At 48.3% G+C, this 25,587-nt stretch overlaps 1 protein-coding gene across 2 annotated transcripts; it reads left to right on the forward strand.

Annotated features, from left to right (window-relative positions):
* The first annotated feature begins 3,737 nt into the window (after positions 1-3,737).
* Positions 3,738-23,227, forward strand: ABCF1 (ATP binding cassette subfamily F member 1). 2 transcript variants are annotated; one of them, XM_010368197.2, is made up of 25 exons: positions 3,738-3,915; positions 10,264-10,310; positions 10,672-10,776; positions 10,909-11,038; positions 11,182-11,219; positions 11,304-11,411; positions 12,457-12,531; positions 12,611-12,724; positions 14,897-15,010; positions 15,568-15,690; positions 16,109-16,209; positions 16,312-16,397; positions 16,688-16,827; positions 16,914-17,062; positions 17,758-17,841; positions 18,054-18,178; positions 18,375-18,487; positions 18,630-18,801; positions 18,970-19,044; positions 19,137-19,207; positions 21,489-21,521; positions 21,607-21,775; positions 21,951-22,015; positions 22,107-22,179; positions 22,336-23,227. In XM_010368197.2, the coding sequence occupies exons 1-25, from the start codon at positions 3,843-3,845 to the stop codon at positions 22,500-22,502; spliced, it is 2,550 nt and encodes an 849-aa protein (XP_010366499.1). In that variant the 5' UTR covers positions 3,738-3,842; the 3' UTR covers positions 22,503-23,227. The 2 variants fall into 2 exon arrangements, with proteins under 2 accessions (XP_010366499.1, XP_010366500.1); XM_010368198.2 differs by having other exon boundaries at positions 10,912-11,038.
* The last annotated feature ends 2,360 nt before the right edge of the window (positions 23,228-25,587 follow it).

A 25,587-nucleotide genomic window follows, 5' to 3' on the forward strand; every position in this document is an offset into this window, starting at 1 on the left:
AAAAAAAAAAAGCCCAGTATGGCTAGACTGTGGGAGATGAGATCAAGATGTTTAACAGAGGGCATATTGTACAGAGCCCCATAAGCTATGGTAAAGCATTTGGATTTTATTCTAGATTTTATGCTTTTTAAAATACTTTTATACTTTGAACAAACGGATTTTTTTTTTTTTTTTTTTTTTGAGGACAGAGTCTCACCATGTCGCCCAGGCTGGAGTGCAGTGGTGTGATCTCGGCTCACTGCAACCTCCACCTCCCAGGTTCCAGTGATTCTCCTGCCTCAGCCTCCCAAGTAGCTGGGACTGCAGGCACCCACCACCACGCCCGGCTAATTTTTGTATTTTTAGTAGAGACAGGGTTTCACCATGTTGACCAGCCTGGTCTCGAACTCCTGACCTTTTGATCTGCCCACCTCAGCCTCCCAAAGTGCTGGGATTACAGGCGTGAGTCACTGTGATCGGCCCATGGATTTACATATTGAAACTACCTCCGACTGTAGATGTGAAGGATAGACTAAAGAATGAGAATGACAGCAGGCAGACCAGTTAGGAGGCCAGTGCAGTGGTCCAGGGAGAAGAGACAATGGCTTGGTCAGGGTAGAGGTGGAGAGAAGTGGTCAAATTTGGGTTATGTTTTAGTCTCAGTTGATGGCAATTACATCTTTCTAGTTAACTCAGGCCAGAAACATTGGAGTCATCCTTAATTCTATTTGTCAGACATGACCTCCAATCCATTAACAAAACTTGTTGGCTCTTTTCCAGAATATATTCAGAAACCAGCCCTTTCACACCTCCACTTCTGTCACTCTAGTCTGAGTCACCATCACCTCCTAATAGATCTCCCTGCTTCTGTCATTTCTGCCCATTCTCTGCTGCTCGCCCCCTCCCGCCCCCCGCCCAGGTTATTCTCAGCACAGCCTCCAGAGTCATCCTTTTTATTTATTTATTTTTTAACAACTTAAAAAATTTTATAGGCTGGGCATGGTGGCTCACGCCTCTAATCCCAACACTTTGGGAGGCCAAGGCAGGCAGATCACGAGGTCAGGAGTCCGAGACCAGCCTGACAAACATGGTGAAACCCCGTCTCTACTAAAAATACAAAAATTAGCCAGGCGTGGTGGTGTACACTTGTAATCCCAGCTACTCAGGAGACTGAGGCAGGAGAATTGCTTGAACCCAGGAGGCAGAGGTTGCAGTGGGCCGAAATCACGCCACTGCACTCCAGCCTGGGCGACAGAGCAAGACTCCATCTCAAAAAGTAAAATACATATTTAAAAATTGTATTATATACAGACAAGGGGTCTCACTATGTTGCCTAGGTTGGTCACAAACCCCTGGGCTCAGGCAATTTTCCCGCCTCAGCCTCCCAAAGTACTGGCATTACAGGTGTGAGCCACTGCACCTGGCCAGGTCATCCTTTTATTTATTTTATTTATTTTTATTTTTTTTGAGATGGAGTCTCCCTCTGTCACCCAGGCTGGAGTGTAGTGGTGTGATCTCGGCTCACTGCAAGCTCTGCCTCCCGGGTTCACACCATTCTCCTGCCTCAGCCTCCCCAGTAGCTGGGACTACAGGCACCCGCCACCACGCCCGGCTAAATTTTTTGTATTTTTAGTAGAGACGGGGTTTCACCATGTTAGCCAGGATGGTCTCGATCTCCTGAACTCGTGATCCGCCTGCCTCAGCCTCCCAAAGTGCTGGGAGTACAGGCATGAGCTACCCCGCCCAGCCCAGGTCATCCTTTTGAAATGTAGGTTGGATCACATCACTGTGGTCAGAAGTCTGCAGTGACTTCCATTTAAATCAACAGAAGAAGCCAAAATCTTTAAGATAAGCTAAAAGACCTTTCCCAATCCAGACCCTGCTTCACTTCTCTTTTCACCTTTCCCACAACTCTGGCTCACTCATGCCACTCCAGCCCCACTTGCCTCCTTCCTGTTTGTTTCCCATGTATGTCCGAACACTCCTGCCATAGGGCTTTATTCCAGCTGTTTCTTATGCTAGATAAAGGCCCATCTCCTGGAAATCCATGTGGCCAAAACTAATCTTCTTCAATGATTTGCTTGAATTTCACTTTACTGAGGCCTCATTTAGTACTAAAATCTGTCCTTTTGATACTTTTAAACCTGATCTATATTTTCTTTTATCTATAGTATCATCTCCCTTGCTAGAAATGTAATCAGAGATCTTTATTTTATTCAGTAGTATCCCAAGAGCATAGAAGAGTGCCTGGCACATACTATACACTCAATAAATATATTTGTTGAACAGATGAATGAAAAAATGAGGCAGACTTAGCTTGCTGATGGATTGATTGGGGAGGAGGAATGGAGAAAGAGGATGACCTTTCAGTTTTGGCCCAAATAACTGAATGACATGTGGTGCAATTTCTGGATGGGGAAGCCTGGAAGAGACAGGCTTTACGGGTAAGAACAAGAGCGCCATTTTGTACTAGAGAGATTTTTAAAGATTTTTGTATTAGATTTATTAAAGATCTCAGAGAAGATGTCCCATAAGCAGTTGAATTCATGAGCCTGGAGCTCGGGGCAGAAGTTAGGGGCCAGCAAGAGAAGTTTGGGAATCTTCATTGGTTATAGATGGTATTTAAAGTCAGGAGGTAATAGGTGGTAAGTCTAGATTAAGGAGAGAGTCAAAGATTGAGCCCTGAGGCACTTCAACATTTAAACTTCAGGAGAAGCCTATTAGATGCAAAGGAAACCTGTAGAGAGTAGTGTCCCTGAAGAAAACAAAGGAAGGAGGGAGGGAGTGACCAAGTGTACCAGATGTTGTTGGGAGAGTGAGTAGGATGGCCCCAGATTTGTTGACTTTGGCAAGTGTGAATTCAGACAATGGTGGCAACAAAAGCATGATTGTAGTGATTTGAGAGCTGACAGAACTACAGGGGCACCTTACTCAAGCTCCCGTATTAAGTCGTAGAGTTAGAAGTGAACCAAAGTCTTGATTGTGGTGATAGTTTACTGGGTTTATGCATGTCAAAACTTATTTAAGTGTATACTTTGAAGTTTATTTTGGGTACCATTTTATTTTGTGTACAGTTTATTGTATGTCAATTATATCTCAGTAAAGCTGTTACCAGAAAAAAAAGAAAAAAAAAAAATGAACCGAAGCTCCACTGCACCATGACTTCTGCATGTTGGGCTCCAGTTCCCTGTTTACAATTGTACACTTCGGGATTTTGTGACACATTTCAACACTGGACCGATCAGACCTCTCCCTTAGTCATTGGACTGCGCTGTCTTTTCTGCCCGTGACCCAGTCTCGCGCCCCATGACCCTCTCCTAAAACACGCGCAGTCTCCTCTCTCTTTCCCTTCCTCTCTTGTCTCTTCCTTGCCTACCAGCCTCACCTGATGGGCTCGTGTTCTCTCCGTCCCCGATCCACTCGGGCTCCGGCGGCTGCTGCTTAGGCGCCTTCGGCATCGCGGTGGCAGTCAGAGCTAGAAACGAGAGTTACAGATAGAAACTAGAATATGCTTTTTTTAAAAAAAAAAGTATGCCTCAACTCCTTCATACTAGTAGGAAATTATTATGGTCATTCCTTCAGTCTCGCGGCGTCGGGAGGTCACGGCGTCATGCTTCCCAGACCGTCGTAAACGCCATGTGGACGCGACTGGAGTAGGCGGACGCCGGCCCCGCCCCGTCATTGCAGGCCACGCCTCCACTGTACCAGGGCCACGCCCCCGAGATGACGGTGAAGCTCGCACGTGCGCAGCCCGGGGTGGGGTTGGCCGCGGCGGCTTGGAGAGCCAGCCCCATCGGGGTTCCCCGCCGCCGGAAGCGGAAATAGCACCGGGCGCCGCCACAGTAGCTGTAACTGCCACCGCGATGCCGAAGGCGCCTAAACAGCAGCCGCCGGAGCCCGAGTGGATCGGGGACGGAGAGAGCAAGAGCCCATCAGGTGAGGCTGGTAGGAAAGGAAGAAACAAGAGCAGAGGGGGAAGAGAGAGGAGACTGCGCGTGTTTTAGTAGAGGGTCATGGGGCGCGAGACTGACCGGGCCCCTGCGGGGGTTACTGCGCATGCGTGCCGTGGGCCCTGGAGGAGTTTGCCGGGCAGGAGTGGGTTTGAAATCGGAGTTAAAGGAAAGAGATCCAGATGTCGCACGTGACCTAAGTGAGACTGGACAAGAGAAAAGAAAGAGCATATGGCACCGAGGGAGAGTTGGGGAGAAATGGGAAAACCTTGCTTAAAGAATTTGGACATCCGCCCACCACACACTGTATTCCACCAGGAATATATGAGCTCTGCCTCGACCTCCTCTTCCCCCTGCGCGCGCACACACACACTTTGGGAGCCTGTGATCCCACTTGTTTCTCAAAAGAGGGTGACTCTTTCATGGTTTCTTTCTTAAGACACCTCTCTCACTCAAGTGGAGCAAGAGTGTAGATTTTTGATGTTGGAATGAGGGTTAAGGTTTACTTAAAAGCAGCGAAAGTTTGTTAAGCGCCTGTTTTTAATTAAGCACTGTATATACTGTGCTTTGAGAGAGGAAGGAAAAAAACATTAAGATATCCTCCCAGGGTTGAAGTCACTTTTAAGGGGGAGATAAATGGACACAACTAACTACAGTAGGTACACAGTAACTAATTTTAGAAGCACTTATTGGATGCCTACTCTATACCAGGTACTGTGTTGGAGGAATTGGGAATGTAGAAATAAAAGATAAGAATTTCCTTCAAGGGACAACCCAATATAGTGAAGGGTGAGAGCATTAACCAGACAGACAGTGGTTGTCAGAGTATGATGAACGTGCTTAAGAATGCTATGGGACTGTAGAAGAGAGGTGGAGCATCTACTCAGACAGGTAAGGGAGTGTCAGCAAAGCCTCCCAAGAATATGTAATAGCTGAGTACTTTTTTTTGAGGCACAGTCTAGATCCACCACCCAGGCTGGAGTTCAGTGGCATGAACATGGCTCACTGCAGCCACTACCTCCTGGGTTTAAGGGATCTTCCTGCTTCAGTCTCCCAAGTAGTTGAGACTACTGGCATGTACCCCCACACCTTATTTTTAAATTTTTTGTAAACACAAGGTCTGGCTATGTTGCCCAGGCTGGTCTCAAACTTCTGGGCTCAAGTGATTCTCCTGCCTCAGCCTCCAAAAGTGCTGGGATTACAGGTGTGAGCCACTGCACCTGCTCCCCAGAGTTTATTCATGAAAGATCGTCGTGAATTAGAAAGGGGAAGCGCATTCTTAGCCAAGGAAGTTTGTGGAAAGGTAGAGATGTAGGCAAGCCTGACTGGTCCCACTAGAGCCTGGTAACTAATGTGATGAAGTCATAAAGATGATCAGGAGACAGATAATGAAAGGCTTTAGATGCCATCCCGAGGAGTTTAATCCTAAAGACATTAAGAAGGAAGGCCCATTGAATTGCATAAGGAATGATTATGATCAGTTCACCCTATAGCACTGAGCAGTGGAGAATGGCCTTGAATTGGTCAAGATGGAGGCAGGGAGACCATTTAGGGGGCTCTGGCCATGATCTAGGTGAGAAGTGGTAAGGGGATAAGCCAAGCTCTGAAGAATAAAGAGTTACTAAGGAGGTGGCATTGATCGGAACTGAGAACTGATGAAATTAAGGGAGGAGAATTAAGGATGACACTTAAGTAACCCAGTGACTGGTAGACTATTAACTGAAAGCAATAATGGGCAGGAGAGTAAGAAGTGAAAAGAGATAAGATCAACTTTTGAATGCTGAGTTGGGTATTTCTGAGGAATTTCTAAGAGGAAATGGCAAGAAGAGAGTTTGTTTAGTCACTGTGGAGAGACAGCTAGACTAGGAGTAAAGACACAGGCAAGTATAGTTGAAGTGCTGGATGTGGAAGTCTCCTAGAGAGAGTTTGCAGATTGAACAGAAAAGAAGGTGAAAGGTGGGAACCCTAAAGAACTTCAGCAATTGCAAGAAGCAGGTAAGGAAGGAGGCTGAAGAGATGAGACTGAGAAAGGCAAACAGCCAGTGAAACTGGAGGCAAACCAGGAGTGGGCAAGATCCCAGAAGTTAAATAATGATAGAAGAGAATAAAAAAGGTGTACAGGTAGGCAGCATGGAACGCTGCAGAGAAGTCAGGCAAAATAAGAACCGAAAAATACTTTGCAGTTTGAGGAGCTAAGGGATCAGTGGCAAGTTTGGCAGAAGTAGTGTTCTTTCGGAGATGATACCAGATTGCAGTATGTTTCAAAAGGTATGGGAGGAGAGAAAGTGAAGTTTGTGTGAATTATAATTTTGAGACCCAATGAGGACAAGAATACAAAACAGTAATGGGAGAGAGGGGATATAAGGGTAAGGAAGGCTTTCTTTTTTGCTTTGAAGGAGCAGCTTAAACGATACACGAAAGGAAAGAAGACACAGTATATCTCTAGCCACACTTAACCTTTTTCAGTTCCTTGGGGATTATACTTTCTCACAATGAACCTGTTCAGAGGCTTTTCCTGTCCCTATGATCAGGTGGATAAGAGTGATTAAAGTACAAAAGATTTTTTTGAGGCCAGGCGCGGTGGCTCAAGCCTGTAATCCCAGCACTTTGGGAGGCTGAGACGGGTGGATCACGAGGTCAGGAGATCGAGACCATCCTGGCTGACACGGTGAAACCCTGTCTTTACTAAAATATACAAAAAAAAAAAAAAAAACTAGCCAGGCGAGGTGGCGGGCGCCTGTAGTCCCAGCTACCCACTCGGGAGGCTGAGGCAGGAGAATGGCATAAACCCAGGAGGCAGAGCTTGCAGTGAGCTGAGATCCGGCCACTGCAGTCCAGCCTGGGAGACAGAGTGAGACTCCATCTCAAAAAAAAAAAAAAAAAGATTTTTTTGGTTTTGGTGGGTTTTTTTTTTTTTTTTTTTGTGACGGAGCCTCACTCTGTCGGCAGGCTGGAGTGCAGTGGTGCGATCTCAGCTCACTGCAGCCTCAATTGCAGGTTCAAGCCGTCCTCCTACGTAGCTGGGACTACAGGCACACACTGCCGTGCCTGGCTAATTTTTTGTTTGTTTTTGTTTTTTTTTGTTTTCTGTAGAGATGAGTTCTTGCTGTGTTGCCCAGGCTAATCTTGAACCTCTGGCCTCAACCCCTCCTCCCACCTTGGTCCCCAAAATGTTGGGATTACAGGCATGAGCCACTGCGCCTGGCCAGATTTAAAGGAAGGAGAGATGGTATGGCTGTGTTAGTCCTTGGGGAGAAATTCATGTCTGGGATGAGTCAGTCCTCTGTGTTGATAAGGTGAGCTGATCACGTTTTTCCTTCTTAGGTACTTCAGTAGATCCTTCCTCCTAATGTCTTTAGGATTAAACTCCTTGGAATAGCATATAAAGCCTTTTATTATTAATCCTGCACAACTTTTTAACTCTCACATTAGTCACCCAATACTGGGCTCAGATGTTTTTTTCTTTGATTTTTTTGTTTGTTTGTTTCTTTTTTGTGGTTTGTTTTTTGGGGAGGAGGAAGGTCCCAAATTTTGCAGTGTGTTCTGGATGGAGGATGCAGATTAAGCAGACGGACGTAAGCATGCCTGGGACTTCATAAAGGATCAGAAAGAAGCCAGTATGGAGACCATAGGTGTGGGTAGGGAAACAGAAAAGATAGGGTAGGGCCCTTTTAGTCTGTGAAGCCTTTAACTATTGGGATTGTCTCTCATTACCTCCAGTTTTTTGGAAAAGTAGATGCACCATAAAACTTTCCTGAATAAATGATTACTTTGGAATACATGGAATTCTGGTTTGAGAATATTTTAATGTAGTAGATGGCGGATACCATTGACCTTTTTTTTTTTCTTTTATACTTTAAGTTCTAGAGTACATGTGCACAACGTGCAGGTTTGTTACATATGTATACATGTGCCATGTTGGTGTGCTGCACCTATTAACTCGTCATTTACATTAGGTATATCTCCTAATGCTATCCCTCCCCCCTCCCCACAGACTTTTTTTTTTTTTTGAGATGGAGTCTCGCTCTGTCACCCAGGCTGGAGTACAGTGATGCGATCTTGGCTCACTGCAACTTCCACCTCCTGGGTTCAAGCGATTCTCCTGCCTCAGCCTCCCAAGTAGCTGGGACTACAGGTGTGCTCTACCACACCCAACTAAATTTTGTATTTTTAGTAGAGATGGGATTTCACCATGTTGGCCAAGCTGGTCTCAATCTCCTGACCTCATGATCCACCCGCCTTGGCCTCCCAATGTGCTGAGATTATAGGCGTGAGCCACCACACCCGGCTGATTTTTTTTTTTTTTTTTAATGTTAAATACTGAAATGCTTATGGGTAGAATTAGATAGCAGTGGACGGAAGGGATGTTTTGGAAGGGAAGATAATAAATAGGCCTAAGCCTGAAGGGAAATCATGAGGTTGCTGGCTGCTCCAGTAGGGGAGGGAGTTGGACATGGTCCTCTACCTTCAGGGAAACAAGGATGGACAGAGGGGTAGAGCTAGAATCTGTTGAATCAGTTTTGGCTTTCCTGGGAACACAGGCTAAACAGTCTCTCAGGTAATTCTCTAGAATGAAAGCACACAGGTAAATATGACACAATGTGATTTGTGCTATAATATTCAAGCAGAACAAGTAAGGCATAGACCCAGGTGTTCATTTGCTTACCACATAACTCTATTTACATGGCCTGTAGGTTTTACAAACAACATGTCCCCCTAGCCAGGCACAGTGGCTCAGACCTGCAATTCCAACAGTTTGGGAGGCTGAGGCAGGAGGATTGCTTGATGCCAGAGGTTCGGGATTAGCCTGGGCAACATAGTGAGACCTCCTCTCTAAAATATATATATATTTTTTAATTAACCAGGCATAGTGATGCTTGCCTGTAGTCCTAGCTACTCAGGAGGCTAAAGCGGGAGGATCACCTGAGCCTAGGAATTTAAGGTTACAGTGAGTTATGATCATGCCACTGCATTCCAGCCTGGGTGACAGAGCAAGACCCTGTCTCTTAAAAAAAAAAAAAAAAAAAAAGGAGGGTGTGGTGTGTGTGTGTTGTATACATGTGTATGTATACATACATATCTCCCAAATTGAATTTATAATACCTTCTTTCTTCCTATAAGATCTTCTCTTCCACTGCCTCCTTAATTAATAAATGGTACCACTTAGCCCAGCTAATTTTGCCGGCTAAAAACAAAGGAGTCATCTCTGAGTGCTTTTTTTTTTTTTTTTTGAAACGGAGTCTTGCTCTGTCACCCAGGCTGTAGTGCAATAGTGCAATCTCAGCTCACTGCAACCTCCGCCTCCTGGGTTCAAGCAATTCTCCTGTCCCAGCCTCCCAAGTAGCTGGGATTACAGGCGCCCGCCACTATGCCCAGTTAATTTTTTGTGTTTTTAGTAAAGACTGGGTTTCACCATGTTCACCAGGCTAGTCTTGAACTCCTGACCTCAAGTGATCCGCCTGCCTTGGCCTCACAAAGCACTGGGATTACAGGCGTGAGCCATCGCGCCCAGCTGGGTGCTCTTTATTCCCCACCTCTAGCCCCATCCTGTGAATTCTTCTTTCCCCTTGTTACCACCACCCAGACTGCTCTGACAGCGTCCCCAACAGATTTCCCACTATGCTTATTCCCTCCCATTCTTGCTCTACTCTGAAGCCAAAATGAAACTTTAAAAGTGTGAAAGCGATCGTACCAATAAAGTCCCCAATCCTTAACCTTACTACAGGGCCCTCACTCCAGCCTTACCTTGCACCATTCTCCCCTCAGTCTGTAAGCTTAGCCATACCAAACCTTTCCCTGTCTCTCAGTATGTGTGCTTTCTCACAGCTGGGCCTATGCACAGCACTGGAATTGCACCATGTCTCTGACTAACTTCTTATACTCCTCATTACTTCAGTTATTAGCTTAAATGTCATCTTTTTAGAGAGGCCGCCACCAGAGATGAAGCCAGCTTTTCCTCAACCACCAAGTAGGCTTTACCTTTCCTTTTGGAACCTTCAGTACACCTGGAATTACCCATTTAAAAATCTCTCTTCCTATAGCCTGTAAGCTCCAGAGGAGACCACGGTTGTCTTGTTCATTGTTATAATCGCCTACGCTAGCACAGTATCTGACACGTGGTAGCTGTGTAGTAAATAAATACTTACTGGATGAATGAATAGAGATGGGAATGATTATTTCTGCAGGAGTTGTGAGACAGTACAAATATTTAAGGAGTGATAGTTAAGCTAGAAAAATAATAAAATAGGATGGAGGCTACAGAGATCTTGCAGGGGAGATCAGACTGCTTTGGAATTTGTAGATAAGCATTCACGATCTCCGCTTAACTTTCTAGACAAAGTGGTGAAGAAAGGGAAGAAGGACAAGAAGATCAAAAAAACGGTGAGAAAATGAGGGTTGAGGATAAGAAATGACTATGGGTGTCTCCAGGCTAAATAAATAGCCATGTGAAGGAGGTGGGAGGTCCAAGGGAGGAGAGAAGATCTTGTCAAGAGAGGAGATAGGCTGGGCATGGTGGCTTACGCCTGTAATCCCAGCACTTAGGGAGGCAGAGGTGGGAGGATAGTTTAAGCCCAGGAGTTTGAGACCTGCACACTCCATTCTCCACTAAAAGAAAAAAAGAGAGAGACAGGAGGTAAGGTGAGGGTGGAGTGGAGGGCCAGTGGGCCCGTGTGTGGCAGAGCACAGCTTGATTGGATTGCTCTTGGAACCATGTTTACCTGTATCTTAACTCCCTTGATAGTTCTTTGAAGAGCTGGCAGTAGAAGATAAACAGGCTGGGGAAGAAGAGAAAGTACTCAAGGAGAAGGAGGAGCAGCAGCAGCAGCAACAGCAACAGCAACAGCAGGTACAAGTGCCACAGGGCCCACCAATCCCTTTCCAGCCCGTGTTGCTCCACTCAGCTGATGGGGAACCTTCTGTGAGGCAGAAATACAACAGGGGCCTGGGCTTCATTTTCTCATTCTTCTTTTGCTCTCAGCAGCAAAAAAAGAAGCGAGATACCCGAAAAGGCAGGCGGAAGAAGGATGTGGATGATGATGGGGAGGAGAAAGAGCTCATGGAGCGTCTTAAGAAGCTCTCAGTGCCAGCCAGTGATGAGGAGGATGAGGGTAAATGACCTGAGGGGGAATGGGTGCCTGGAATCCATGAGTCATGGAGAGTGATGCTTCATACCTTGATCTTCAAGTTGGATTAAAGTGGGGGGCCAGACATTGTAATTGTTTCCTATCATGTTCTCCCCTTGTCATTTCAGTACCCACCCCAAAACCCCGCGGAGGGAAGAAAACCAAGGTAAGCCATCTGTGTGGTAAACAGAGACCCCAAGGATGCAATCTTGACCATCCTACTGACTTCTGTGGCCCTTTCATTCTCTAGGGTGGTAATGTTTTTGCAGCCCTGATTCAGGATCAGAGTGAGGAAGAGGATGAGGAAGAAAAACATCCTCCTAAGCCTGCCAAGCCAGAGAAGAATCGGATCAATAAGGTGACACTGGTGGCTCGATCAGTCATTCTCACTCCATTTAGCACCTTCTGGCCATGGTGGAGTAATTTCCTGCTTTTAAACTAGCTCTCCTCGATCTGTCTTACTTATACGGTTAAAATCATCTTTTTAAAATACACACCCAGGCCGGGCACAGTGGGTCACACCTGTAATCCCAGCACTTTGGGAGGCCAAGGCAGGCAAATCACGAGGTCAAGAGATCGAAACCAGCCTGACCAACATGGTGAAACCTCGTCTCTACTAAAAATACAAAAATTAGCCAGTCATGGTGGTGTGCGCCTGTAATCCTAGCTACTTGGAAGGCTGAGGCAGGAGAATCACTTGAACTTGGGAGGCGGAATTTGCAGTGAGCCGAGATTGAGGCACTGCACTCCAGCCTGGGCAACAGAGCAAGACTCCGTCTCAAAAAAAAAAAAAAAAATGCCCTTTTTATCACTCAGAAATCTTCAGTGATTCTGTTGCTTCAAGCACAGAACCTGAAACAAAGCCCCAGGTCCTTGCTCTACTTGTGACTCTTCTGCGTGTGCATCTTAGTCCATGTCCATTTGCCCTCTCGAGAAAGCCTCCAGTGCTAGTGCCACCCACTCCGGTTGCGCACTTGCCTGACTTATAATCCTTAACCTTGCTGATGTTCCCTAGTTATCTCTTCACTATCTAGTCTCAAGCTGGAGGGTAGGGTTTTTCTGGGTCTCATTTTTCGTCAGCAGCACTCGGTACAGATGGTCTCCAACTTATACTTAGGCATACGGTTTTTCTACTTTATGATAGTGTGAAGGTCATACTCATTTAGGATACTCCTCAACTCATGATGGGGTTATGTCCAGAAAAACCTATAGTAAGTTGGAACTGTCATTTTTGATTTATGATACTTTCAGTTTCTGGTGGATTTATCGGGATGGGATGCAACCTGATCATAAATGGAGGAGCATCTGTATGGGTAACACAGTAGACTTAAATGCTTATTACACAGCAAAGTAGCACAATAATTTGTACGTATGTGTTTAATGTGTATGTGTGTCTCCTCCAGGCCGTATCTGAGGAACAGCAGCCTGTGCTCAAGGGCAAAAAGGGAAAGGAAGAGAAGTCAAAAGGGAAGGCTAAGGTGAGAGAGTAACTAGCAGGAGGAGGTATTGGGGCCCAGGAATTAAAGCATTTCATCACACCTGTCTTTTCCCTATTAGCCTCAAAATAAATTCGCTGCTCTGGACAATGAAGAGGAAGATGAAGAAGAAGAAATAATAAAGGAAAAGGAGCCTCCCAAACAAGGGAAGGAGAAGGCCAAGAAGGCAGAGCAGGTGTGTATTTGGTGTTGGGGGAAGGTAGAATGAGGGACTAGGGCTCCAGGGTTCTTATGGGAGAGTCACGATCTGGGGATATAGTTACTATCCCAGGAAACCTTTTTTCTTTTCTTTTTTTAGGGGGAATGGTGGGGTTGTTGTTTTGTTTTTGTTTTTATTTACACAGGATCTTACTCTGTCACCCAGTCGGGAGTGCAGGGGTGTGAACACGGCTCACTGAAGCCTCAACCTCCTGGGCTCAACAGATTCTCCTGCCTCAGCCTCCTGAATAGCTGGAGCTAGAAGTGTGCACCACTACCCCTGGCTAATTTTTTAATTTTTAGTGTAGAGACGAGGTCTCACTCTGTTGCCCAGGCTGGTCTTGAACTTCTGGGCTCAAGCAGTCCTCCTGCCTCAGCCTCCCAAAATGCTTACAGGTGTGAGCCAATGTGCCCAGTTAGCAAACTTTTTCTATAAAGGGCCATGTAGTAAATGTTTCTGGCTTTGCAGGCCACATATAATCTCTATTACATATTCTTTTTTTTTTAGCCAACTCTTTGAAAATACAAAAACTTATTTTTATTAAGTTCAGGAGCTATGTAAAATCAAGTGTCAGGTCAGCCTTGGCCCATGGGCTGTAGTTTGCAACACCTGATCCAGTGAGGAAAGGGCCTGGAATTTATCTCAGATGATCTGGGTCCTGGCTCTGCCTTCACTGGCTATGACCTTGAATACATCTTCCCATCCCTTTGGGTCTCACTTGTCTCCTTTGTGTGATAGAAGGAGGAATCTGGAGATCTCTAGGGTCCCCATGCCTCCAACACTTCCTGGTTCTGTGATTCTGCTTGATTCCTCTGACCGTACACTAGAGATTCCCGATGTTTTCTTTTCTTTTTTTTTGAGATGGAGTCTTACTCCATTGCCCAGGCTGGAGTGCAGTGGTGTAATCTCGGCTCACTGCAACCTCTGCCTCCCGATATCAAGCAATTCTCCTGCCTCAGCCGCCTAAGTAGCTGGGACTACAGGCACGTGCCATCATGACCAGCTAATTTTTTGTGTTTTTAGTAGAGACAGGATTTCACCATGTTAGCCAGGATGGTCTCAGTCTCCTGACCTTGTGATCTGCTCGTGTTGGCCATTACAGACATGAGCCACCGCACCCAGCCAGCTACCTGATTTTTTTTTTTTTTTTTTTTTTTTTTTTGAGGCAGGGTTTCACTCTTGTTGCCCAGGCTGGAGTGCAATGGCACAATCTCGGCTCACCGCAGCCTCCGCCTCCCAGGTTCAAGCAATTCTCCTGCCTCAGCCTCCCTAGTAGCTGGGATTATAGGCATGTGCCACCATGCCCAGCTAATTTTGTATTTTTAGTAGAGACGGGGTTTCTCCATGTTGGTCAGGCTGGTCTCGAACTCCCGACCTCAGGTGATCCACCTGCCTCGGCCTCCCAAAGTGCTGGGATTACAGGCGTGAGCCACTGCGCCCGGCCTACCTGATCTTTTCTTTGCATGTTAACAGGGAAACCACAGAAACTCATTTTATGCAAATGAAACTCTTGAAATCCATTTACTCCACCTTCAGTTACATTGTATTGGGAGTTACGTTTATAGGGACATACGCGTTGTCACATTTCATACATATATATTCATACCATTTGTCTTGTACCATTCCTGGTAGCAGAAATTGGTAAAGGACTACAGGGAGACCAGGGGCTGGGTATGAGAATGAGAGAGGATCCCAAGATATTTTAGGACTCTTTTGAGTAGTGAAGGAAAGAGCTGACTGTGGAACTGGGGCAGGGACAGGGGGCGGATGACATGAAATCTGAGTTCTAGAAGGAGTCCCTGGGTTTTTTTGTTTGTTTGTTTGTTTTTGATATGGAGTCTCGCTCTGTCACCCAGCCTGGAGTGCAGTGGCGCTATCTCGACTCACTGCAAGCTCCACCTCCCAGGTTCACACCATTCTCCTGCCTCAGCCTCCCAAGTAGCTGGGACTACAAGTGCCCACCACCACCTCCAGCTAATTTTTTGTAATTTTTAGTACAGATGGGGTTTCACTGTGTTAGCCAGGATGGTCTTGATCTCCTGACCTCAGGATCTGCCCGCCTTGGCCTCCCAAAGTGCTGGGATTACAGGCATGAGCCACCGCACCCAGCCGGGGTCCCTACTTTTGACCATCCCTGGGTTCTCACAGGGTTCAGAGGAAGAAGGAGAAGGGGAAGAAGAGGAGGAGGAAGGAGGAGAGTCTAAGGCAGATGATCCCTATGCTCACCTTAGCAAAAAGGAGAAGAAAAAACTGAAAAAACAGGTAAGACCTTGGTTCTTAGCGGTCAAAAGTAGGGGATTTTTAAATACTTCAACTAGGGGACATGCGATTGGGAACAGGAAGGACAGCTTTGGGGCTACTCCAGGTAAAACAATCGGAGTAGGAAAATAATTGTGTTCTGTGAGCCTTATCTCAATGTCTGATGACATGGGCTGTTTCAGTTTGGAGTTTTTTGTTTGTTTTTTGAGACAGGGTCTCACACTGTTCCTCAGGCTGGAGTGCAGTGATGTGATCTCTGCTCACTGCAGCCTCAACCTCCCAGGCCTAAGTGATCCTCCCACCTCAGCCTCCTGAATAGATGAGACTATGGGTGGCACCACCATGCCCGGCTAAATTTTGTATTTTTTGTAGAGACGGGATTTTGCCATGTTGCCCAGGCTGGTCTCAGACTCCTGAGCTCAAGAGATCCACCTTCCTCAGCCTCCGAGAGTACTGGGATTACAGGCGTCAGCCAGCATGCCCAGCCAGCATGGGCTGTTTCATGGTGATGGGAAACTGGTAGACCGTGGCTTCAAATGTAGTTTTTCCTTCCTTCTCAGATGGAGTATGAGCGCCAAGTGGCTTCATTAAAAGCAGCCAATGCAGCTGAAAATGACTTCTCCGTGTCCCAGGCAGAGATGTCCTCCCGCCAAGCCATGTTAGAAAATGCATCTGACATCAAGGCAAGGTCTCAGGGGGCCCCTTCCAGTCCACTTACCTAGGGAAGAGCCAGTTCTCTCATCTTCCCTGAGTGGCCATGGTGTGTGAATGGGTTAGTTCAGTGGAAAGAAAGATTGGAGGCATTTTCCACACCTTGGGTTCTGCAACTTGAGCAAGAAGATAGAAAAACCAGTAGAAGTAGGGTCCACCCTCGGCAGAAAATAGTGTGGGACAGACCAGACTAGCTGAGGACGCATGGGACTCCCATTCCAGGCAGTGGACAGGGCAGGGACCGGCTGTGGGGAGAAGAAGGGGATTATGCTGGAGGTATCGGTTTGTCAGAGGCTTCCCTGCAGGGAGAAAGTGACCACTCCTGTCCCAAAGGGAGAATTTTCATGTGATCATCCCTTCCCTCTGCCACCTCTTTCCTGATGGCTGCAGCTGGAGAAGTTCAGCATCTCTGCTCATGGCAAGGAGCTATTCGTCAATGCAGACCTGTACATTGTAGCCGGCCGCCGCTACGGGCTGGTGGGGCCCAATGGGTGAGAAGAGGATGGAGCTGGAGGCCAAAAAGGGGAGGAGCCTGGAGGGATAAGAAGAGATTTCTCAGTGGTGGCCGGGTCCTAATAGCTTTTATTCCCCAGCAAGGGCAAGACCACACTCCTCAAGCACATTGCCAACCGAGCCCTGAGCATCCCTCCCAACATTGATGTGTTGCTGTGTGAGCAGGGTGAGGCCAGTGGGGAGAAAAGGGGCTCGGTGGGGTGGGCAGTTGGGTAGAAAAGCCAGCCAAGAATACAAGAAATTGTGGCTATGGAGTTGGAAGGGTGTGGAGGGAGACTAGGGACTGGGAAAGGGATGCTAACGAAAGGAGGGGAGAGTCAATGAGGAACTTGTTTTATTTGGAACGAGTACAAAAAGCTGGGCAGGGTCAGGCAAAACAGAAATGCAGTTGAAGGGAAAGAAGGATGAGACACTTGGCTCTTGAGGCTGCCTGACTGTTCTCCCTCTGCCTCCCAGAGGTGGTAGCAGATGAGACACCAGCAGTCCAGGCTGTTCTTCGAGCTGACACCAAGCGATTAAAGCTGCTGGAAGAGGAGCGGCGGCTTCAGGGACAGCTGGAACAAGGAGATGACGCAGCTGCTGAGAGGCTAGAGAAGGTAGAGGAGATGGCGCAGGGGACACGGGCTAAGACTCGGGGGTTCCTGGGACCCTCAGACATGTGTCCTCTTCTCCCTCCTCCCAGGTGTATGAGGAATTGCGGGCCACTGGGGCAGCAGCTGCAGAGGCCAAAGCACGGCGAATCCTGGCTGGCCTCGGCTTTGACCCTGAAATGCAGAATCGACCCACACAGAAGTTCTCAGGGGGCTGGCGCATGCGTGTCTCCCTGGCCAGGTGGGCCATTCACTTCACTGCCCTCCCTTCCAACCTCAGACCACCAGGGCCCTTTCCCTCTATCCCTTCTCATTCTTCCAAGGCAATAGGGAGGCCCAAGGCTTACCTCTCCCTCCTTACTATCTGTGTTGTGAGAGCTTAGGGTCTTTCTCTGTTTCTCTCTACCTGGTGGTGAGTTCTCATCAACATATCCTGCAGCTGGGCGCAATGGGTCATGCCTGTAATCCCAGCACTTTGGAAGGCAGAGGCAGGAGGATTATCTTGAACCCAGGAGTTTGAGAGCAGCCTGGGCAATATAGTGAGACCCTATCTTCACAGAAAGGGAAAAAAAACATATCCTAGCCTGGGCAACATAGGGAGACACTGTCTCTACAAAAAATTTAAAAATTAGCTGGACTTGGTGGTGCACGCTTGTGGTCACAGCTACTCTGGAGGGCTGAAGTAGAAGTATCACTTGGACCTGGGAGATTGAGGCTATAGTGAGCCCTGACTGTGCCATTGCATGACAACCTGGGCAACAGGGCAAGGCCCTGTCTCAGAAAAACTTAAACCATATCCTCCCCAAGAACTTCTCTGAGGAGAGCTTGGGAAGGAGTGTTCATGGTCTCAGGCTCTATCTCCCTGAATTTTCTCTGGGGTTGTCTGAGCAAGGATCTTTCTCTCCCTGACCCTGCCCTCTGCTACCCACCCTCTAGGGCACTGTTCATGGAGCCCACACTGCTGATGCTGGATGAGCCCACCAACCACCTGGACCTCAACGCTGTCATCTGGCTCAATAAGTGCGTTACGGCCTTTACATCATTGGTTCCCATTCTGCAGTTTCTTTCCCTTCCCTCCCTGCCCTATTTTCCTTCAGCCGTTCTCCACTGTGCCTGTGACAGCTCTACCCAGACCCCCCCTTTTCCTCCCAGCCCCCATTGTCTGCCTGCTTCCCCTGACTTCTCTCTCAATTGACCGCTGTGACACTTACACCCTGTTCTCTGAAACCCAGCTACCTCCAGGGCTGGCGGAAGACCTTGCTGATTGTCTCCCATGACCAGGGTTTCTTGGATGATGTCTGCACTGATATCATCCACCTCGATGCCCAGCGGCTCCACTACTATAGGGGCAATTACAGTAAGTAGGATTGTGTGTGGATGCAGGGAAGAGATAGAACCTTGAAAAGAGACCTGAATGGGAGGGCCTATTTAGATAAACTGAGTCCTGTCAGAATTCCAGGCAGTGATGCCTACCCCGTCACCACCAACCCCTGGTTGTCCCTTTGCTGGGGAGAGGAGCAACCACTGATGCCCATTCCCCTCTTCTGCCCCAGTGACCTTCAAAAAGATGTACCAGCAGAAGCAGAAAGAACTGCTGAAGCAGTATGAGAAGCAAGAGAAAAAGCTGAAGGAGCTGAAGGCAGGCGGGAAGTCCACCAAGCAGGCGGTGAGCACCTGAGGGATTTCTGGGCTGGGGACCACTGTTCTCTCCTGACAGTGGAGGAAGAAGAAGACTCTGGAACACTGGCCTACATTTCGAAGACTGCTGTGCAGGACACAGATTTCTCTTTCTTCCTCTTCCTCTCCAGGAAAAACAAACGAAGGAAGCCCTGACTCGGAAGCAGCAGAAATGCCGACGGAAAAACCAGGATGAGGAATCCCAGGAGGCCCCTGAGCTCCTGAAGCGCCCTAAGGAGTACACTGTGCGCTTCACTTTTCCGGACCCCCCACCACTCAGCCCTCCTGTGCTGGGTCTGCATGGTGAGTGCCACGGGCCTCTGCTGCTCCACAAGAAGCACCAGAAGCATGTATGTGCACCCCAAATTCTCCACCAAGGTTGACATTGCTCCTGTTCTCCAAGGCCAGCACATCAGAGGAACTTTACAGGGACTGAAAATAATATAACTTGCTGCTTTTCCTGGCTTTCAGGTGTGACATTCGGCTACGAGGGCCAGAAACCACTCTTTAAAAACCTGGATTTTGGCATCGACATGGATTCAAGGAGTGAGTTGGTGGGGTTGGCTCAGGGATGTGTAGCAGGAGCCATGGGGAGAGTCTCTGGGGACCTCTTTGACCACCTGTCTTCCATCTTGCAGTTTGCATTGTAGGCCCTAATGGTGTGGGGAAGAGTACGCTACTCCTGCTGCTGACTGGCAAGCTGACACCGGTGAGTCCTGGAGCCAAGAAGGGAGAGCATGAGAAATGTGAAGACACAGCTGCTTGCCAGAAGCTGGAATCAGGGAGCTTCTCGAGAATGTAGAGTTAAATACAGAACTCATCATAGATGATTCATTTCCCTAAGAGGAGCAGTAGAGGAGGAGAAGAGTTTAGATCAGTTCAGGGAGGAGAGCTAAGAGAACTGGGATCGAACTGGGGGCACACCCACGTGTTTTGGTTATACAAGAAATATATGTCTTTTATAGAACAATTAAAAATTGCATAAACGGGCTGGGCACAGTGGCTCACGCCTGTAATCCCAGCAGGGATCACCTGAGGTCAAGAGTTCCCGACCAGCCTGGCCAACATGGTGAACCCCGTCTCTACTAAAAATACAAAAATTAGGCGGGTGTGATGGCACACATCTACATCACAGCTACTCAGGAGGCTGAGGCAGAATTGCTGGAACCTGGGAAGCGGAGGTTGCAGTGAGCTGAGATTGCACCATTGCACTGTAGTCTGGACAATAGAGCGAGACTCCATCTCCAAAAAAAAATGGCCTGGTGTGGTGGCTCACGCCTGTAATCCCAACTCTTTGGGGGAGGCTGAGGCGGGCGGATCACTTGAGCTCAGGAGTTAAAAACCAGCCCAAGCCTGATGCGGTGGCTCACACCTATAATCCCAACACTTGGGGAATCCGAGGCGGGTGGATCACCTGAGGTGGGGAGTTCGAGACCAACATGAAGAAACCCCATCTCTACCGAAAATACAAAATTAGCCAGGTGTGGTTGCGCATGCCTGTAATCCCAGTTATTTGGGAGGCTGAGGCAGGAGAATCACTTGAACCCAGGAGGCAGAGGTTGCAGTGCACCGAGATTAGCCAGGATGGTCTCGATATCCTGACCTCATGATCTGCCTGCCTTGGCCTCCCAAAGTGCTGGGATTACAGGCGTGAGCCACCGCGCCTGGCCAAGTCTACCATTTTATTTGAACTTTTGTAATATATTGCCATCTAGTGTGTTAGAAAGTTTGTAGCCATTTCTGCTCCCTCCAGCAAAGTGTTGAGAGGCCATTTTCTCACATCCAGAGATTAGATCCTTTTTTTTTTTTTTTTTTTTTTTTGAGACGTAGTCTGGCTCTGTCGCCTAGGCTGGGGTGCAGTGGCACGATCTCGGCTCACTGCAAGCTCCGCCTCCTGGGTTCACGCCATTCTCCTGTCTCAGCCTCCTGAGTAGCTGGGACTACAGGCGCCCACCACCACGCCTGGCTAATTTTTTGTATTTTTAGTAGAGACAGGGTTTCACTGTGGTCTCGATCTCCTGACCTTGGGATCTGCCCGCTGCGGCCTCCCAAAGTGCTGGGATTAGAGGCATGAGCCACCGCGCCCAGCCGAGATTAGATCTTTAGAAAGGTATTAGATCTTCCCCAAAACACTAAACTTGTCACCTGAGGCCCTTAGGATGTACCATTCATGAGTCTCGCTGTATGGAGAGCAGATGTTCTTTGGCTGTGGTTAGTCCCTCCTGCTTGTCCCTGTCGTCCTCCCTCTATTTTGCTTAACTCCCCTTTTGCCCCTTACTCTTTTACTTTGCTCACCATGCCTTTGTCATATTAGGGGAACATCCCTTTTCCTTTTCTTTTTTGAGACAGAGTCTTGTCCTGTCCTCGAGACTGGAGTGCAGTGGTGCAGTCTCAGCAACTTCAACCTCCTGGGTTAAAACGATTCTTGTGCCTCAACCTCCTGAGTAGCTGGGATTACAGGCATGTCCCACTATGCCCAGCTAATTATTGTATTTTCAGGAGAGACAGAGTTGTCCAGCCTGGTCTCGAACTCCTGACCTCAAGTGCCTCCTGACCTGCCCTCCTTGGTCTCCCAAAGTGCTGGGATTACAGGCATGAGCCACCGCGCCCAGCCCTTTTTCCTTTTCTTGTGCATACTTGTCCCTGGCCCATTTCTCGTGTTTGTCTCCCCTTCAGAAAAGTTGGTGTATGGATGAGGTCAGGACATTGAGACCATCCTGGCTAACATGATGAAACCCCGTCTCTACTAAAAAAAAAAAAATTAGCCAGGCGTGGTGGCAGGCGCCTGTAGTCCCAGCTACTCGGGAGGCTGAGGCAGGAGAATGGTGTGAACCCAGGAGGCGGAGGTTGCAGTGAGCCGAGATTGCGCCACTGCACTCCAGCCTGGGTGACAGAGCTAGATTCCGTCTCAAAAAAAAGAAAGTTGGTATGTGGAGCTGCAGTGCCTTTTCCCCTTACCCTCCTCTTAACTACTTTCTCTTCCCTTGCAGACCCATGGGGAAATGAGAAAGAACCACCGGCTGGTAAGTTGGTATTGGGATTTAGGGAATGGTAATCTGATGGAGGAAGTGTGACTTCAACTGACCACCTCCCTCTCTTCTCGGACAGAAAATTGGCTTCTTCAACCAGCAGTATGCAGAGCAGCTGCGCATGGAGGAGACACCCACTGAGTACCTGCAGCGGGGCTTCAACCTGCCCTACCAGGATGCCCGCAAGTGCCTGGGCCGCTTCGGCCTGGAGAGTCACGCCCACACCATCCAGATCTGCAAACTCTCTGGTACCACTGCAGGGGCCGGGGAGGGCACCCTTCACCGTATCATTCATGTCTACTAACTACCTAGAGGAACTGGGAATGAGGGAGCCTCAGTTCACAAACTGGCTTATCTTGAGGGTTTGCCTTCAGACCGTGAGGTGCTAGAAGGTGTGACAGCCCTCCCCTTCCTTTGCTACAGGTGGTCAGAAAGCGCGAGTTGTGTTTGCCGAGCTGGCCTGTCGGGAGCCTGATGTCCTCATCTTGGTGAGTGAGCTGGGCTGTGGGAGAAGGGATAAGGTTAACAGCATGGAAGATGGGAGTTGCAGTGCTCAGTCATGGAATTCCTCCTCTGTAGGATGAGCCAACCAATAACCTGGACATAGAGTCTATTGATGCTCTGGGGGAGGCCATCAATGAATACAAGGGTGGTAAGTCAGCTAAGAGTGTGCCCTCCTCCCTGCTCCATGGGGACCAAGCTGTAGTGTCCTTCACTGCAGCAGGGCCTGGGACTCCCTTATTTCATGTTCTGATTCCCCTCTTCCTCCTTTCTTCCTGCCCTCTGTTCTTACTTTCTTTCTTCAAAGCTGTGATCGTTGTGAGCCATGATGCCCGACTCATCACAGAAACCAACTGCCAGCTGTGGGTGGTGGAGGAGCAGAGTGTCAGCCAAATCGATGGTGACTTCGAAGACTACAAGCGGGAGGTGTTGGAGGCCCTGGGTGAAGTCATGGTCAGCCGGCCCCGAGAGTGAGCTTTCCTTCCCAGAAGTCTCCTGAGGGGCATACTTGTGTGGCCTAGAAGTCCCCTGTGGTCTCCCCTTCTCATCTGAAGACTGCCTCTGGCCTGCAGCTGACCTGGCAACCACTCAGGCACATGAAAGTGGAGTGTGACCTTGATCCCACTCTGACTGCATCTATTTCTCTGAAAGACTTGTTTGTTCTGCTTTTCTTCATATAACTGAGCTGGCCTTATCCTTGGCATCCCCCTAAACAAACAAAAGGTGACCACCTTATTGTGAGGTTCCATCCAGCCAAGTTTATGTGGGGCTATTGTCTCAAGACTGTCATCACTCAGAAGCCTGCCTCTGGTTTACCCTACAGCTTCAGGCCCAGCTGCTCCCTGGTCTTTGGGTGGTGCTGTTCTTTTCTGGTGGATTTAATGCTGAGTCACTGGTACAAACAGCTGTTGAAGCTCAGAGCTGGAGGTGAGCTTCTGAGGCCTTTGCCATTATCCAACCCAAGATTTGGTGCCTGCAGCCTCTTGTCTGGTTGAGGACTTGGGGCAGGAAAGGAATGCTGCTGAACTTGAATTTCCCTTTACAAGGGGAAGAAATAAAGGAAAGGAGTTGCTGCCGACCTGTCACTGTGTGGAGATTGATGGGAGTATTGGAACTGTTCTCAGTCTTGATTTGCTTTCTTCCGTTTTCTAGCAGCTTTTAATAATCCCCTCATCCCCACTAAATGGATCTTGTTTGCAGTCTTGCTGACGGTGTCTGCTGTGTGAGGATCGTGGGATTCCTCCCCCAGCCCTTCACGTGAGGAAAAAGCAGAGTGACTCCGTCCGCACCTTCCGTCTTGGAACCTGGGTCTCTTTTGTTTTTGTTTTTGTTGACAGAATCTTGTCCTTTCACTAAGGCTGGAGAGCAGCGGCCTGATCTCGGCTCACTGCAGCCTCCACCTCCCAGGTTCAAGCAATTTTCCTGCCTCAGCCTCCCACGTAGCTGGGATTACAGGCACACACCACCAGGCCCAGCTAATTTTTGTGTTTTATTAAAAACACACACAAAAAACAGGGTTTTACCTTGTTGGTCAGGCTGGTCTCGAACTCTTGACCTCAAGTAATTCACCTGTCTTGACCTCTGGAAGTGCTGGGATCATAGGGGTGAGCCACTGCGCCCACCTTTTTTTTTTTTTTTTTTTTTTTTTTTTGAGACAGGGTCTTGCTCTGTTCCCCAGGCTAGAGTGCACTGTACCCTCAACCTCCTGGGCTCAAGCAGTCCTTCCACCTCAGCCTCCTGAGTAGCTGGGACTACAGGCATGTGCCACCACACTCAACTAATTTTTTTTTTTTTTTTTTTTTTTTTTCTTGAGACAGAGTCTCGCTCTGCCACCCAGGCTGGAGTGCAGTGGCCGGATCTCAGCTCACGGCAAGCTCCGCCTCCCGGGTTCACGCCATGCTCCTGCCTCAGCCTCCCGAATAGCTGGGACTACAGGCGCCCGCCACGTCGCCCGGCTAGTTTTTTGTATTTTTTAGTAGAGACGGGGTTTCACCATGTTAGCCAGGATGGTCTCGATCTCCTGACCTCGTGATCTGCCCGTCTCGGCCTCCCAAAGTGCTGGGATTACAGGCTTGAGCCACCGCGCCCAGCCCACACTCAACTAATTTTTTAAAAAAATTTTTAGTAGAGACGGTGTCTTGCTATGTTTCTTAAGGCTGGTCCTGAACTCCTGACCTCAAGCAGTCTTCCTGCCTCAACCTCCCAAAGTGCTGCGATTATAGGCATGAGCCACCACGCCTAACCAGAATTTGGGTCTCATTGTCCAAGCTAATCTCATGAATGAGGAAGTGCTCTGCCCTGTGGTCAGGGACCAGGGTATTGATCCTCTCAAAAATTATTAAATCGGCTGGGCGCGGTGGCTCACGCCTGTAATCCCAGCACTTTGGGAGGCCAAGGCAGGCGGATCACGAGGTCAGGAGTTCAAGACCAGCCTGGCCAACATAGTGAAACCCCGTCTCTACTAAAAATACAAAAATTAGCTGGGAGTGGTGGCTGGTGCCTGTAATCCCAGGCGGGAGCCTGAGGCAGAGAATCACTTGAACCCAGGAGATGGAGGTTGCAGTGAGCCGAGACTGCACCACTGCATTCCAGCCTGGGCGACAGAGCGAGACTCCATCTCAAAAAAAAAAAAAATTAAATCGTCCAGCCAACATGTACAGTACTGTGGGATATATAAGAAGGGAAGGGATAAGATCTGCCTTCATTAATAGTCTGGTTAGAGAAGGCTTAAAAGTAAGCATGAATAGGTAATGTAATTTGATCAATTGTCTAACATGTACTCTAGATTCTAAGTTGCCACATACTCAAAAGGAAACACTATCCATGGCTTGATTATTTGACAGGGTCACTTGAGGATAGACCTTGAAAAATAATGATTTTTTTTTTTTTTTGAGACGGAGTCTCGCTCTGTCGCCCAGGCTGGAGTGCAGTGGCCGGATCTCAGCTCACTGCAAGCTCCGCCTCCCGGGTTCACGCCATGCTCCTGCCTCAGCCTCCCGAGTAGCTGGGACTACAGGCGCCCGCCACGTCGCCCGGCTAGTTTTTTGTATTTTTTAGTAGAGACGGGGTTTCACCGTGTTAGCCAGGATGGTCTTGATCTCCTGACCTCGTGATCCGCCCGTCTTGGCCTCCCAAAGTGCTGGGATTACAGGCTTGAGCCACCGCGCCCGGCCGAAAAATAATGATTTGAATAATCAGGAAACAGGGAGCCATTTTTCAGAAGTAGGAAAAGAGCAGAGCTAAGGCTTGGGAGGAAGAACAAGCTAACCTGGGAGTTAATGGATGATAGCTGCTGTGGCCATTTTTCTTACGAGTTAGACTGGGGAGATGGGTTTGGAAAGTAAAATACAGATGATGGGTAGTGGTATTAGGTGGTGACAGGCAAGGCGTGCTATAGAAACCTGAAGGGTGAAGCCCATAACTTCCGTTACGGGAATGGGGTAACTGAATCCTGCACTAGCTAGGGGAGATAGGGAGGGAAAGAAAAGGGCAGATGGAAAGAACAGATGTGGAGGTTGGGGAGAAGGGAGTGACAGGAGATGTATCCAGTTCCAGAGGG

Source organism: Rhinopithecus roxellana, chromosome 4 (genome assembly GCF_007565055.1).
Source record: "Rhinopithecus roxellana isolate Shanxi Qingling chromosome 4, ASM756505v1, whole genome shotgun sequence".
NCBI classification, from domain to species: domain Eukaryota; kingdom Metazoa; phylum Chordata; class Mammalia; order Primates; family Cercopithecidae; genus Rhinopithecus; species Rhinopithecus roxellana.